Below are 14,787 nucleotides of genomic sequence, written 5' to 3'. Positions count from 1 at the left end.
GGAAAAGCAGTCAATATAATCAAGGACCCCACTCACCCCGGATATTCTCCCTTCCACATTCTTCTGTCGGGAAAAATATACAAAAGTCTGAGCTCACGTACCAACCGACTCAAGAACAGCTTCTTCCCTGCTGCCATCAGACTTCTGAATGGACCTACCTAGCTATGACTGTAACACTGCGTTCTGCACCCTCTCTTTTCTTCTCCCCTATGTACTCTATGAACGGTATGCTTTGTGTAGCGCGCAAGAAGCAACACTTTTCACTGTATCCCAATACATGTGACAATAATAAATCAAATCAAATCTGGGTTGCAGTAGTCTGGCTCTGGGGAGCAGGTACCAGGCAAAGATGAGGCAAATTCCTTCAAGGAAAGGGAAAATCAGAGGGTTAGTCCCTGTCCTACACGGCTTTCATTATCCCCTAACATTGAGCAACGCTGCTAGTGATCTTAGGGCAGACGGCAAGTCTACATGATGGAGACAGCGTCAGAGAATCTGGTAGACAATGTTAATGAGAGATAATTGTACTAGACTCATAATAGTCTCCCACAGTGAGTTTAGATCAACAAGGAATGGTGTTTACACTGTGATGCCTTGCTTGCAAATGGAAAAAAAAATATTCTTCAGCCACCATGTTGATTGTTCCATTTTTATTAGAAGAAACCAGAATCTTGACATTTTCTTAGCTGGAGCAATAGCTCACTGTATCTAATTCGAAATGCTCTTTTATCGCCTGACTTTTCATTCTCTCCGCCCTAGATCACAGCGAAATGAAGAGCAAAGGACCACTCCGTCCAAGAGACAATGTGCGAGTTCTCATTTGTATCGAGTCCCTCTGCCAACGGAATATGTAAGTGCTCGAAACTCATTTTGAACTGACTCCGCCAATTATTGGCTCGGGTGTCCTCCTAATTCTTAGCAAGATGTCTCTACAGACTGACCAAACGATCGAATCCACTGAAAGCCATCACTTTAATGTGAGAATTAGAAAACAGGCTGAAGTTGTTCTGTCAGAAAGGCAAGGATAGACCTGGAGGATTGTCCTCGAATCTGAGGCGGAGTAAATGAGTCCGTACTCTGCGGAGTTTAGAGTTTAAAGTTTATTTACTAGTGTCACAAGTAGGCTTACATTCACACTGCAATGAAGTTACTGTGAAAATCTCTCATCGCCACACTCTGGTGCCTGTTCGGGTACACTGAGAGAGAATTTAGCATAGCACCTAACCAGCACGTCTTTTGGAGTGTGGGATGAAGTTGGAGCACCCGGAGAAAGCCCACGCAGACACAGGGAGAACATGCTGAGTTTTTTGGTCTTTCAGGGAATCAAGGGAAATTGGGAGCGGTGGGGATAGGGGGGCACGGTGGCTTAGTGGTTAGCACTGCTGCCTCACAGTGCCAGGGACCCGGGTTCAATTCCTGACTTGGGTCACTGTCTGTGCGGAGTCTGTGCGTTCTCCCCATGTCTGCGTGGGTTTCCTCCAGATGCTCCAGTTTCCTCCCACAGTCCAAAGATGTGCGGTTAGGTGGATCGGGGACTAGCTTGGTGTCAGGGGGACTAGCTTGGGTAAATCCATGGGTTTATGGGGAAAAGGGCCTGGGTGGGATTTGTAGTTGGTGCAGACTCAGTGGGCCGAATAGTCTCCTTCTGCACTATAGGATTCTTAACTCTGCACCGACAGCAACCCAAGCCGGAAATTGAACCCGGTCCCTGGCGCTGTGAGGCAGAAGAATGAGAGGTGATTGCACTGAGGATTCTGAAGGGGCTTGATGGCGTAGACACTGAGAGATTGTTGCCTCTGGCTAGGCAATATAGAACACGGCGGGGTGGGGGTGCAGCCCCGGGGTAAGAAGCCGATTGTTTAGAACGAGATGAGGAGAAATTTCTTCACTCAGAGGAGATGTAAATTGTTGGAATTCTCTGTGGATTGTCGATGCTCCTTTGTTGAGTACATTCAAGGCTGGGACAGACTATTGGTCTCTCAGTGAATTAAGGGAAATGGGGAGTGGCGGCGGTGGGGTTCGGGGGGCAAGTAGAGTTAAGGCTGATGATCAACTTTGATTGTATTGAATGGGATCAAGAGATGTATGCTTAACTTGTGCCACTATTTTTTATGTTCTTGTGTCCAATCTTTACATACTTCAATGTTAATTCACAGAGCTACAGGTTACAAGCATAAATCTCCGAAGCTGACTGCAGTTTCAGTCTGTGTCTGTTCGTACCGACTCGAGTGAATCTCCAGTTAATGCATAACAATTAATATACAATTAGCAAAAGGAATATCAAAGCTGAAACGGGGCAATTCTCTTTCTAAAATGCCACTGAAGTTTCATTTACTCTGGCGGTTTGTTCATTAACATGTCCACAGCAAATACATTGCACGCATTTTTAATGCAATGGTTGACTTGCTAATTGAACCTGTTGAACCATTAGTGTCAGCATTGGATAAATCGATTTTCTTCCTTTGCATGAACTTCTAATTTTGGGTACTTTCTACTCCTGTTACTCCAGGTTTTTTAGCTTACATGCTTTAGATCATTCTTCCATCGGATTCCAATATCATTCCATTAAAAGCACCATCGCTCGCATTAAGATCTAGTTAACCTATTGCAAACATGCCCAAAATAAGGAACCATTCCATCAATTCCTTGATATTGCTCATTTTTAATAAACATCACAACTTCAGGCCTCTTTTAAAGTCTGAGTTATTGAGCAAATTATGGGGGGGTGGCGCGGTGGCACAGTGTTAGCACAAGATTTAAGAGGGAGCTGAGGGGCAACTTTTTCACACAGAGGGTGGTGTGTGAATGGAATGAGCTGCCAGAGGAGATGGGTACAATTACAACATTGAAAAGACATTTGGACAGGTACATGGATGGGAGAGGTTTAGAGGGGTATGGGCTAAACGCAGGCAAATGGGACTAGTTGAGTTTAAGAAACCTGGTCGGCATGGACAAGTTGGGCCGAAGGGCCTGTTTCCATGCCGTATATCTCTACGACTCTCGGAGATATAAGACTTTTCAGATTATCCTGTAGAACGTAATGGAATGCCAAAGCTGTGTCTCCCCCTGTTCCTCCTCCCCTGCCCTATAGGAAAGGCAGACTTAACGCCACACCCACACTCTTGTTTTCAATTTAAAAAAGCTAACAATTTGTGTGAGTTACCCCTCTTCATTTAACTCATCCTTCCCCTTCTGCCAGCTCCGTCTGGTGCTTTTAAAGGATGAAAGCATCAAGGAAAAGGTATATTTATAACAGCACCTTTCATCACCCCAGGACATCCCGAAGCACTCCGCGTCAGCCAGTGAGCTGTATCGTTGAAGTATTATCACTGTTGTGACTTTGGGGAAGCAAAACAGCCAATTTTCCCACAAACTCCCAAAAAAACAGCAATTACCTCATTCACCTCCCCCTCACCACTTTCCACAGACTTGCCTTCATTTCCTTTGCATCTTTAACACCTATTGCACCTATTGGGCGGCACGGTAGCACAGTGGTTAGCACTGCTGCTTCACAGCTCCAGGGACCTGGGTTCGATTCCTGGCTTGGGTCACTGTCTGTGTGGAGTTTGCACATTCTCCTCGTGTCTGCGTGGGTTTCCTCCGGGTGCTCCGGTTTCCTCCCACAGTCCAAAGATGTGCAGGTTAGGTTGATTGGCCATGCTAAAATTGCCCCTTCGAGTCCTGAGATGTCTAGGTTAGAGGGATTAGTGGGTGGGATATGGGGATAGGGCCTGGGTGGGATTGTGGTCGGTGCAGACTCGATGGGCCGAAGGGCCTCTTTCTGCACTGTAGGGTATCTATCATCATCTATCACCTTGCTCTCGCTGTAACATGTGTCGCCCCGTGATTATTTATTTATTTATTACTTTGTGTCACAAATACGCTTACATTAACACCGCAATGAAGTTACTGTGAAAATCCCCTAGTCGTCACACTCCGGCGCCTGTTTGGGTACACTGAGTGAGAATTTGGCATGGCCTAACCAGCACATCTTTCTTCGGACTGTGGGAGGAAACCGGAGCACCCAGAGGAAACCCACGCAGACATGGGGAGAACGTACAGACTCCGCACAGACAGTGACCCAAGCCGGGAATCGAACGCAGGTCCCTGGCGTTGTGAGGCAGCAGTGCTAACCACTGTGCTACCATGCCGTCCCATTTGCCTCATCCTCTGCAATAGGCCGAAGAATACACATTCTGTGACTGGGCTGCTCAAGCAACGGAATTAACAAATTATTGAACGTTAACCGGGAAATTAATACAGACACATCAGTTCAGAATAATTTCAAAATTCTCTGCTCCCAAAATGTCAAACAAGAGAACCATTTCTCTGGCATTAAGCCTCATCGTTAATCTGACCCTTGACACACATAATGGGGGGATGGTGGCCCAGTGGTACTGTCACTAGAGTAGAAATCCAGAGGCCCCAGCCAATGCCTTGGACATGGGAACCGGTGGAATTTGTATTCTATTAATAACTCTGCAATTATAAATCCTGTCTCAGTCATGGTGACCATGACAACTGTCATCGATTATTGTAAATAAAACCCCATCTGATTCACTCAGGTCCTTGAGGGAAGCGGATCACAGAATTGTTACAATGCAGAAGGAGGCCATTCGGACCATCGTGTCTGCTCCAGCTCTCCAAATCAGCATCATGACTTGGTACCATTTCCCCTGCCTTTTCCCCGTACCCCTGCACATTGTTTCTATTCAAGTAACCATTTAACGCCCTCATGACTGCCTCGATTGAACCTACCTCCACCACACTCCCAGACAGTGCATTCCAGACCCCAACCACTCACTGTGTGGAAAAACTTTTTATCACATCGCGTTTGTTACTTTGCCAAATCACTTCAAATCTGTGCCCTCTCGTTCTTGATCCTTTTACAAGTGGGAACAGTTTCTCCCCGTCTACTCTTTTCAGCCGCCTCATGGTTTTGAACATCTCTATCAAATCCCCTCTTAGCCTTCTTCTCTCCGAGAGAACGGTCTCAATCTCTCCAACTATCCTCATAACTGAAGTTTCTCATCCCTGGAACCATTCTTGTAAACCTCGTCTGCGCTCTCTTTCCAATGTGTTCACATCCTTTATGTAGTGTGGTACCCAAAACTGTACATAATATTCCAGCTGAGGTCCAACTAATGTCTGGTATAAGTTTAGCATTAACCTCCTTGTTCTTGTGCTCTATGCCCCTATTAAGAAAGCCCAGGATACTATATGCTTTATTAACTGCTTTCTCTACCTGTTCTGCTAGCTTCAATGATCTATGCACCTACACACCCAGATTCCTCTACTCCTGCACCCCCTTCAGAATTTTACTCCTTATTTTATATTGCCTCTGCATGTTCTCCCTGCCATAATGCATCACCTCACACTTCTCCACAGGGAACTTAATGTGCGGTACAGTGGTTAGCACTGCCACCTCACAGCGCCAGAGATCCGGCTTCAATTCCAGCCTCGGGTCACTGTCAGTGTGGAATTTGCACGTTCTCCCCGTGTCTGTGTGGGTTTCCTCCGGGTGCTCTGGTTTCCTCCCACAGTCCGAAAGACGTGCAGGTTAGGTGCATTGGCCGTGCTAAATTCTCCCTCAGTGTACCCGAACAGGTGCCGGAGTGTGGTGACTAGGGGATTTTCACAGTAACTTCATTGCAGTGTTAGTGTAAGTCTACTTGTGACACTAATAAATAAACTTCAAAAAAAAAACTAGGCCCTATTCCTGTAACCCCATACGTCAACCCTGCTAATCTCCCTGACACTAAGGGACAATTGAGCTGGCCAATCCACCTAACCCATGTTTTTGGACTGTGGGAGGAAACTGGGGCACCCGGAGGAAGACATGGGGAGAACGTGCAAACTCCCCACAGACAGTGACCCGAGGGTGATTTGCAACCCGGGTACAAGATCAAGGGGGTTAATGCTGAACTTATACAAGACATTAGTTAGACCTCATCTGGAATATTGTGTACCGTTCTGGGTGCCACACTGGCGCAATGAGGCAGCAATGCTAACCACTGTGCCACCATGCCACCCTTTGGTTGCAGTTCACTCAAAGTCCAATTCCTGGTTTCTTTGAAGGTGTCTCAAAAACAAAAGGATTTTAAAAACCCATACATCCCTGAATTTTGTTTGCTGATTAACCAGTCACAGGATGCAAAATGGCGGCCGTCCTGAAGAGAAAGCTGCCAAAGTAGAGAGGGACTGCAGGCGGCCAGACAAGACGCTTTGATCTGAAATGAATAGCTTCAATTCATGGGCCCGCACCAAACACGTGACCTGTGGGATGGGGCTCCATCCAAATGCTATTAAAACAGCAGTCAACCTACACATGTTGACCAGTAGAAGATGCCTATGTTTTTTTTTTGCCTTCAGGAATAGCTAACAGGAACATTCTTGCCCAATGGTTGCTGTGACCAACTAGAAAGAGGGCAAAATAGTCCACAAACCTTCAGTTTTTTTTGCCACACTTGCCTAAGCGGGCATTAGGTGTTTTGTTTTTGCATTTTGTCAGGGACAATCCTCAAGTGTTTTGTTAATTACAAATGTGAATCGATCTTTTATTGTGGGTTTTTTTTTTGCTGAACGGCACAACACATAATTATACAGGAATCTGACCTTTACTGTGTCTGTAGACATTTGGCATTTAGTATCATATTTTATTTTACGCAGTTGCTTTCCCTCAGATTTTTTTCTCTCGGACAATCTTTCCATTTATCCTCCCTTCCCAAATTTTTCAAAACTTTTCAGATCTCCCCACACACGGGAAATATGTTCTTCTCAAACCAGACTCCGATAACAATACTTCTGTTTATTTTTTGAGTCGGATGGTGATATCAGCCCACAAATTGCATCATTCTATTTTCACTGACTTTTAATAGCATACCGATGTGATCTTTTGCCTCCTCTATTTCAGCTCCCTTGAAGTTATAGCCGGACTTGAGAGTAACAGCAAAATATTCACAGTCTATGTGCACGGACTACTCCAGTTACAGGTCAGTGTGCATCTCTAACAAAAGATCATCCGTATGAGTGCTGGCACTGCACAGTGGGGAGGTGATGGCCTCGTGGTATTATCGCTAGACTATTTTCAGCCCAAGGGGTACGTAACCCCTTGTCTGTAAGTGTGACGGAAAGCTCATAGGTGCAGTCTGATCTATTTGACCTCGACTTTCTCCCGCGCTCCTTAAAAAAACCACTTGCAAATTGATTCCAATTGGGGAAACTCATCTTGTCATTATTACCGTGAGACCAGCCATGTCCCTCCTTCAGTCCTTCAACTTGGCCCAATAACTAAACTGTAAAAAATGTATTGTCCCCTTCAGTGATCCAGGTCTCTGTTGCTGTGGGCCAGGTTCCCCCATTCGGAGGTCAGTAAGCCTAAACTTCTACAACACCATGGTCTTCACAGATATACTGAACCCCAACATTGAGAACCCTTGCATCTTTCTCCTTGGGGTGGCACAGTGGGTTAGCACTGCCCTCTCACAAAGCCAGGGATCCGGGTTCGATTTCCAGCTTTGGGTCGCTGTCTGTGTGGAGTCTGCACGTTCTCCCCCTGTATGCGTGGGTTTCCTCCCACAGCCCGAAAGACGTGCTGGTTAGGGTGCATTGGCCGTGTTAAATTCTCCCTCAGTGTACTCGAACAGACGCCGGAGTGTGGCGACTAGGGGAATTTCACAGTAACTTCATTGCAGTGTTAATGTAAGCCTACTTGTGACACTAATAAATAAAACCCAAAAACTTTAAAACTTAAAACTTGGCATTTGCATTGCAAGAGGTGAATGGATCATAGATTCATAGAATCCTTACAGTGCAGAAGGAGGCTATTGGGCCCATCGAGTCTTCACTGACCACAATCCCACCCAGACCCTATCCCTGTAACCCCACACATTTACTCTGCTAATCCCCTGACACTAAGGGTCAATTTAGCATGGCCAATCCACCTAACCCACACACCTTTGGACTGTGGGAGGAAACCGGAGCACCTGGAGGAAACCCACGCAGACATGGGGAGAATGTGCAAACTCCACACAGACAGTGACCCGAGTCCAGAATTGAACCCAGGACCCTGGCGCTGTACTAACCACTGTGCCACCCACGCCGCCCCTGCTTCATGAACTTGCGTGTCATCCTTGCGCAGGGGTCATGCTAATCTTCTCTGTATCGTTCTAATTTTAGTAGATGTGCTGCTGAAGCGAGCTCGTATCCTCGCTGTGCTGCTCCCGTTCCTGACACATCAGAAACCCTCGCAAACAGGGGAATCAGAGCAGCCGGATTTCCATCACTTTCCACTGGGCTCCCAGTAAGATTACAGTGTGACCCTCATCTCTCTCTCCTCCCAACAACCCATGGATTTTCTGGGCCAGGAGTTTAAAACTCCAAAGCACTAGTAAAAAATCCCAGAATAGCATGTAATGAAAATGTAATTGGATTTATTCACTCATGTGTACCTGGAACGCTCGTAACACACAGTGTAACACAGGACCCCATTGTTATCCTTTCACTTGACGTACGCAATGTTTTGATTTGATTTATTGTTGTCACATGTATTGGGATACAGTGAAAAGTATTGTTTCTTGGTGCGCTATACAGACAAGGCATACCGTTCATAGAGTCCATAGGGGTGAGGGAAAGGAGAGGGTGAATATGGGGGCGATTCTCCCAGCCCCTTGTGCTGCTTTTGTAGTGCAGCGGGCTGGGAGACTCAAATGGAGGCTGTTTTGTGGGCTCCCCACTGGACGCTACGGCCTCCGCGATTTTCTGCGCGCTGGATTTCCGGTGTCGTCAGCTCCATGCCAGACATTTGCGCAGAGCTGCATAATTGATGGAAATGGCTATTTCCATCTATTTTAAATTTCAATAGCGGGCCTGGGACTGAAGTCTCCGGGCCTGCTAGAACTCCCCCCCCCCCTGCCCTCACCCCCCACCAGGAGATTTCACTCCAGCAGGGTTTACTATAGCTCCCCACTTGCGGGGAGCTGGTGGCCCAATCCCGAATGGAGAGAAGGGGGGGCAATCGAGCCCCCCCCCCCCCCACCCCCAAGAGGTCCAAGCACCGGGGGTGCCCCCGGACATTGCCACCTTGGCAGTGCCAAAAGCATTGCCCAAGGGGCAAAGTGCCAATTCCCAGGGGGCACCTTGTCACTGCCCACCGGGCATAGGACAGTGCCAAGGGCGCAGAATATATGGGGTGGGGCCTGAAGGGGCGGGGCCTCTGGAGGCAATCGGTGGGGGTGGGGCTCCAGCTGCCACTCTGCATTTGGGCTGAGTGCGAGAGGGAGGCCAGTGATCAGGGCTGGCCACCGGGGTGGGCATGGAGGTTCAGGAGATCAGGGCTGCGGGGGTGCCCTGGGGAGGGGACATTGAAGCGGGCGGGGGGGGGGGGGGATGTAGTCATGGCTGGGCCCAGGCATGTTCAGGGGGCCAGCGGGTCAGGCTGTGGTGGGGGTAGGAGGGCCAGCGATGGAGCTGGCCAGCAACCGGGAGGCCTGCAGTGCGAGGCTACTGCGCATGCACAGATCTCCCCGCTGACAGTTCAGCGCATGTGCCTCCCCCCACCGATATCTGTCAGGTTACCATTTTCATCTCCCATTTTGGCTATTGTTTTGCCCTGTTGCATTTTATCATCACAAGAGTGCAAACCCACAATAGGCAGTGTTCAAAAAATTAGCTTTTCCACAAACATGCTTAACCCGTTTCGCACAAAATTAAAAGCTTTTTGTCTGCATTTATCCCAAGCAGCCCCTTTCCTCCCCCCAGCAGAGAAGGAGTGAGATTTCAGAGCATCATCGCAACCCCATCCATCAAACTCTTGGCCAACCTCAAATGGCCGGTTGGCATTAATAGCGTTGCATCCATAGGGAGCATGTTAGTGTGACCACCTTGGATATAATTGGGAATTACTGAAGCAGTGCTAAAGAATCCAAGGTTAGGCTGGAATGCCACGCCAGTGATATGCCACCTGGGAAATAAAAGAGCCCAGAACAAATTTACTGTTGGCATGCCATTGGCAGTACAAGTCACCATGACCCAGAGTTTCTGTGCCTTCAGATTGTTTCTGGCATGCATTGGAGACGTTTGCTGCCTGATCCAAGTTTCCATGCAGGCTGGTGACTGATGCCTCATTCTGCTCCATAATTTATTTTTCAATGCATCAAGCACCATTCGGAAAACTTCCTGGCTTTGCAAGAGCTCAGGAATTCACTGATGGCAGTCAAACTCTGATGCCCGCTATGAAACGTTGAGGTGTTTTCGGAACATCCTCGTGCAGGAACTTTGAGAACATTGATTCAGAAATTGAACCAAAATCATAGAATCCCTACAGTGCGGAAGGAGGCCATTCGGCCCATCGAGTCTGCACCGGCTCTTCAACAGAGCATCCCACCCAGGCCCTATCCCCAGAATCCCACAAATTTACCCCGCTAATCCCCCTAACCCACACATCTTGGGACACTAAGGGACAATTTAGCACGGCCAATCCGCCTAACCTGCACACTTTTGGAGTGTGGGAGGAAACTGGAGCACCCAGAGGAAACCCACACGGACACGGGGAGAATGTGCAAATTCCGCACAGACAGTGACCCGAGGCTGGAATTGAACCTGGATCCCTGGCGCTATGAGGCAGCAGTGCTAACCACTGTGCCACCGTGTCACTCATAGATGTGTGTGTGTGGGAATTTGTATGGTCAGTGTCTTCAGGGCAATTGTTTATACCATTGTTACCTTAAAGAGAGAGGAAATGGATAACTGTGAAACCAAGAACAGAATCTTCCCACTTCCATGGGAGTGGGACTGGGAGGAACGTCTGAGAAATGCGTCTCTCTCTGTCGGATCAATGGCCTAATGCATTCCCGTTTCCAGGTGATCTTTCTGGAGGTGGGTCAGCACTGGCAGAGGCTACCCACCTACCAATGGTAGCTCCCCAACCTGCTTCATTAAATACTCATGTGTGTGCTGATTGGGAATGCCGCTGGTATCTTCCCAACTGCAGACAGGACCCCGACTGACAGGAGGTCCTGGAGGTGGTTGGCCAGGAAGGCCTCGATGTCCGAAGCTTCCCCCCCGCGGTCCGTCCATCCGCCCCTTCCCCCCGCGCCACCACTGAAGCAGCAGCATCAGTGGGCCTCAGCTGTGAACGTCAGACATTCTGAGGAGAGGCTTTCCCTCCACAGGCCTGACCTGGCTGTCAATTGTTAAATATCACTTTTCAGAGGGTGCATCAACATGGAGGCACCATTGTGGTCTCCATCCTAAAGTGGCAGTGCCTTTACCATGGGGCGGTACTCCTTCCATTCCCTCTGATTGGACATATAGCCTCAGGGACCTGCCCTCCCGTTCTTTGAATTGGCATCTTCAATTAAGATCTTCCAAGTGGATATTCTGACAGCAAGTGTATGTAGGATTAGAACCCAAGAATGGTCCCAACCTAAGAGCAAAAGAGTACCATATTTGACCATGGCACATTGCCCCTTTGTGCCAAGCACCAACAGACATTGAGTGCTGGCCATGCCATGACATTATCGAATGTACAATCGAGGTCCTTTAGCACTAACTGAGGACCAAGGTTGGCTTCATGGCAGGTGTACCACTGAAAGGTGAAGAGAGCAGTTAATAAAGCTGGGGAGGCAGAGGCATAGTGGTAGAGTCGCTGGGCTAGTAATCCAGACACACAGGGTAATGCTCTGGGGACCGGGGTTCGAATCCCACCATGACAGATGGTGAAATTTGAATTCAATAAAAATCTGGAATTAAGAATCTACTGATGAAACCATTGTCGGAAAAACCCATCTGGTTCATTCATGTTTTTTAGGAAAGGAAATCTGCTGTCCTTACCTGGTCTGGCCTACATGTGACTCCAGAGCCACAGCAATGCAATTGACTCTTAAATGCTCCCAGGAATGGGCAATAAATGCTGGCCCAGCCAGCGACGCCCATGAATGAATAAAAGGAAATGCGGTATTTTGGGCTTTATGAATGGGGCATTGAATACAAGAGCAAGGAGGTTATGCTGCACTTGTACAAGACACTAGTTAGACCTCAGCTGGAATATTGTGTACAGTTTTGGGTACCACACTACATAAAGGATGTGAACACATTGGAAAGAGAGCGCAGACGAGGTTTACAAGAATGGTTCCAGGGATGAGAAACTTCAGTTACGAGGATAGATTGGAGAGATTGGGACTGTTCTCCTTGGAGAGAAGAAGGTTAAGAGGAGATTTGATAGAGATGTTCAAAATCGTGAGGGGGCTGGACAGAGTAGACGGGGAGAAACTGTTCCCACTTGTAAAAGGATCAAGAACGAGAGGGCACAGATTTAAAGTGATTTTACAAAAGAAGCAAATGTGATATGAGGGAAAAATACATTTCACACAGTGAGTGGTTGGCGGTCTAGAATGCGCTGCCTGGAAGTGTGGTGGAGGCAGGTTCAATCGACGCATTCAAGAGGATAGTTAATAGGATTAGCAGGGTAGATTCAGAAAGAATGTTCCCAATAGTGGAGGAAGTCCAGAGCTAGGGGCCATAGTTTGAGGATTGGGGGATAAACCTTTTAGAACTGAGGTGAGGAGAAATTTCTTCACCCAGAGGGTGGTGAATGTGTGGAATTCACTACCACAGAATGTAGTTGAGGCCAAAACATTGCCTGATTTCAAGAAGAAATTAGATGTAGCTCTTTGGCCAACGGGATCAGGGGTTATGGGGGGAGGGGGAGGGGATCAGGATATTGAATTTGATGATCAGCCATGATCAAAATGAATAGCGGAGCAGGTTCGAAGGGCCAAATGGCCTATTCTTGCTTCTAGTTTCTATGTTTCTATTAGATGATTATTTGAATAGAAACAATGTGCAGGGAAAAGGCAGGGGAATGACACTAAGCCATGATGCTATTTGGAGAGCCGGTGCAGACACGATGGGCCGAATGGCCTCCTCCTGCACCGTAACAATCCTATGACGCTGTGTACTTCTGTCTGTGGCCTGACACTAATCAGTTTCTCTCAATTAACTTCATTTGAATTGGAAATTTCCCTCAACTCCCGTCTGCACCATTTAATCAGTGATTCAAGTGTCAATGGTTACAATAAAATGATTTGTGTTTTTATTCAGAGAAAGATTGCGGCTACTTGCAGGCGACAGAAACTGTACCATTGCTCAGGTTGGTGTATTTTTCTCTTGTGTTTTTCAGGCTGGACAGTATACCTCCATATTCGTGGACAACAGTGCTGGGGCACCATTGTCAATCCAGACTGGATCCGATTTCATGGGGATACTTGTTGGTGTATAGCAAGTTGCATTCCCGTTAAGAAGAAACTAACTTTAACACCAACTTTGACGTTATTAGAATCTCAATCCTTAAAAAAACAAATGAATCTGAGATGGAATTATTCATTCAGCTGTGGATGTGAAGAAACATTGGTGGGATTTTACCTTCAACAACCTGCTTACCTTTGTACCCTGTCCATCGGGGTCCTATCATCAGCCTTTTAGAAATCCACATTTCATTAGAACCTTTGCTCCAAAAGCATGCATAATGTCACCCTCCGCGGCAAGTTTTTATCAGCAACACTGGACTGCAATATGTGATTGTGACCAACTCAGTCAGACAAGACAGTAGAAAGGCTGAACATGAGGTGTACATTCGAGCTCTTATTCCCTCGCTAATGACGTTAAGAAGCTCCTTGTGACAATGGAATTATTAATTTTATTGATCAGATATCATTTAAATATTGGAACCGTGATCATCAGACGCTCAGCGATTTATGGTACCTGGCGGCTTTTACCTTAATCCAACGCCGCCCAGCAATTTTTGAGATGTTTCGGTGGACACTGGGTCGCTGGGATGGGCCTTTGGATTCACATGAGGGGGGGGGAGGCCCCCCAAATTGTACAGGAAGTTCTAAATAGAAGGGAAGCTGGCGTCTGGGAGAAACCGGACATTACACACAGGAACTTGAACAAAAAAAGAGTCCAATACTGTGTTGGAGGCTCAAAGCAAATGGCTTGCAAAGCAAACATCCAGAGGACTTGAGCAACGAGAGATATTAATATCTGAAGCTAGTTGAGCAACCAATGTGTAAAGGGCGAGAGCACCCCAGGGGTAAATTTGTGGGTTTGGAAGTGGAATTGCAAAGCACATTATATTTGTATAAAAAGCGAGAGAACCCGAGGGGTAAATTTGTGGACTCAGAAGTGGGAATTGCAAAGCACATTTTATTCTTGGCATTTCCCTCCAAGATTTAGACCTGTGACTCTTGGCTGTTATTTCAAACATCTTTGAAGTACGGTTTTGATATATTACATGTAGCTACCATATATATTTGGTTTGAAATCTTGTGTGTTATGTGTACTCCATTGAAACTTTGAATAATTATACCAATGGTACACGAACTGTTACCTGTAATGCCACTCGGTGGCACTGAAGTGTAAATCCCATTGTTAGAAGATGCCATCCTATTACATGATTAGGCGACGCTATGTTATCTTTGCCCCACAGATCACTTAATGTGTTTAAGAACTGCCATTTTTTGTCTTTATAACTGAAATGGCTACTGTCCAAAGGAAGGTAGCAAATACAATTGTGAGAATATGGTTTAATTCGCTATGATAATCCCCCACTGAATTGTCTTTGTAATACCTTCATTAAAGTTCTTTATACTTCACGACCTCAACAGCTGGTTAACTTTATCTCCCAGCTGTTTGATACACGTTTAGGCTTTTGTGGAGCATGAACCACTGGTATAAACAGTGAGGTCGAACGACCTTTTTCTGTGCTGTTAATGCTTATTCTGAACA

General features: G+C 46.9%; 1 protein-coding gene and 1 non-coding gene across 10 annotated transcripts in view; one reads left to right on the top strand and one right to left on the bottom strand.

Moving 5' to 3' along the window:
- The window catches only part of c1qtnf12 (C1q and TNF related 12), an 87,710-nt gene extending 73,047 nt beyond the window's left edge, over positions 1 to 14,663 (top strand). For 5 of the 9 annotated variants that reach the window (XM_078238890.1, XM_078238887.1, XM_078238889.1 and 2 more), the window contains 3 exons: positions 760 to 850; positions 6,914 to 6,992; positions 13,102 to 14,663. In XM_078238890.1, the coding sequence (XP_078095016.1) occupies positions 760 to 850; positions 6,914 to 6,992; positions 13,102 to 13,482 (551 nt within the window). In that variant the 3' untranslated portion in view covers positions 13,483 to 14,663. The remainder of the gene's footprint in view (positions 1 to 759; positions 851 to 6,913; positions 6,993 to 13,101) is intronic. The other 4 variants (XM_078238895.1, XM_078238892.1, XM_078238894.1 and 1 more) reach the window with 1 other exon arrangement.
- On the bottom strand, positions 8,096 to 8,202 carry LOC144510307 (U6 spliceosomal RNA). Its single transcript, XR_013500611.1, has one exon. It is a non-coding gene; the product is annotated as a U6 spliceosomal RNA (small nuclear RNA).
- Positions 14,664 to 14,787: the final 124 nt, after the last annotated feature.

This window comes from Mustelus asterias, chromosome 22 (genome assembly GCF_964213995.1).
Source record: "Mustelus asterias chromosome 22, sMusAst1.hap1.1, whole genome shotgun sequence".
NCBI classification, from domain to species: domain Eukaryota; kingdom Metazoa; phylum Chordata; class Chondrichthyes; order Carcharhiniformes; family Triakidae; genus Mustelus; species Mustelus asterias.
This window is presented reverse-complemented; position numbering and strand designations above follow the sequence as displayed.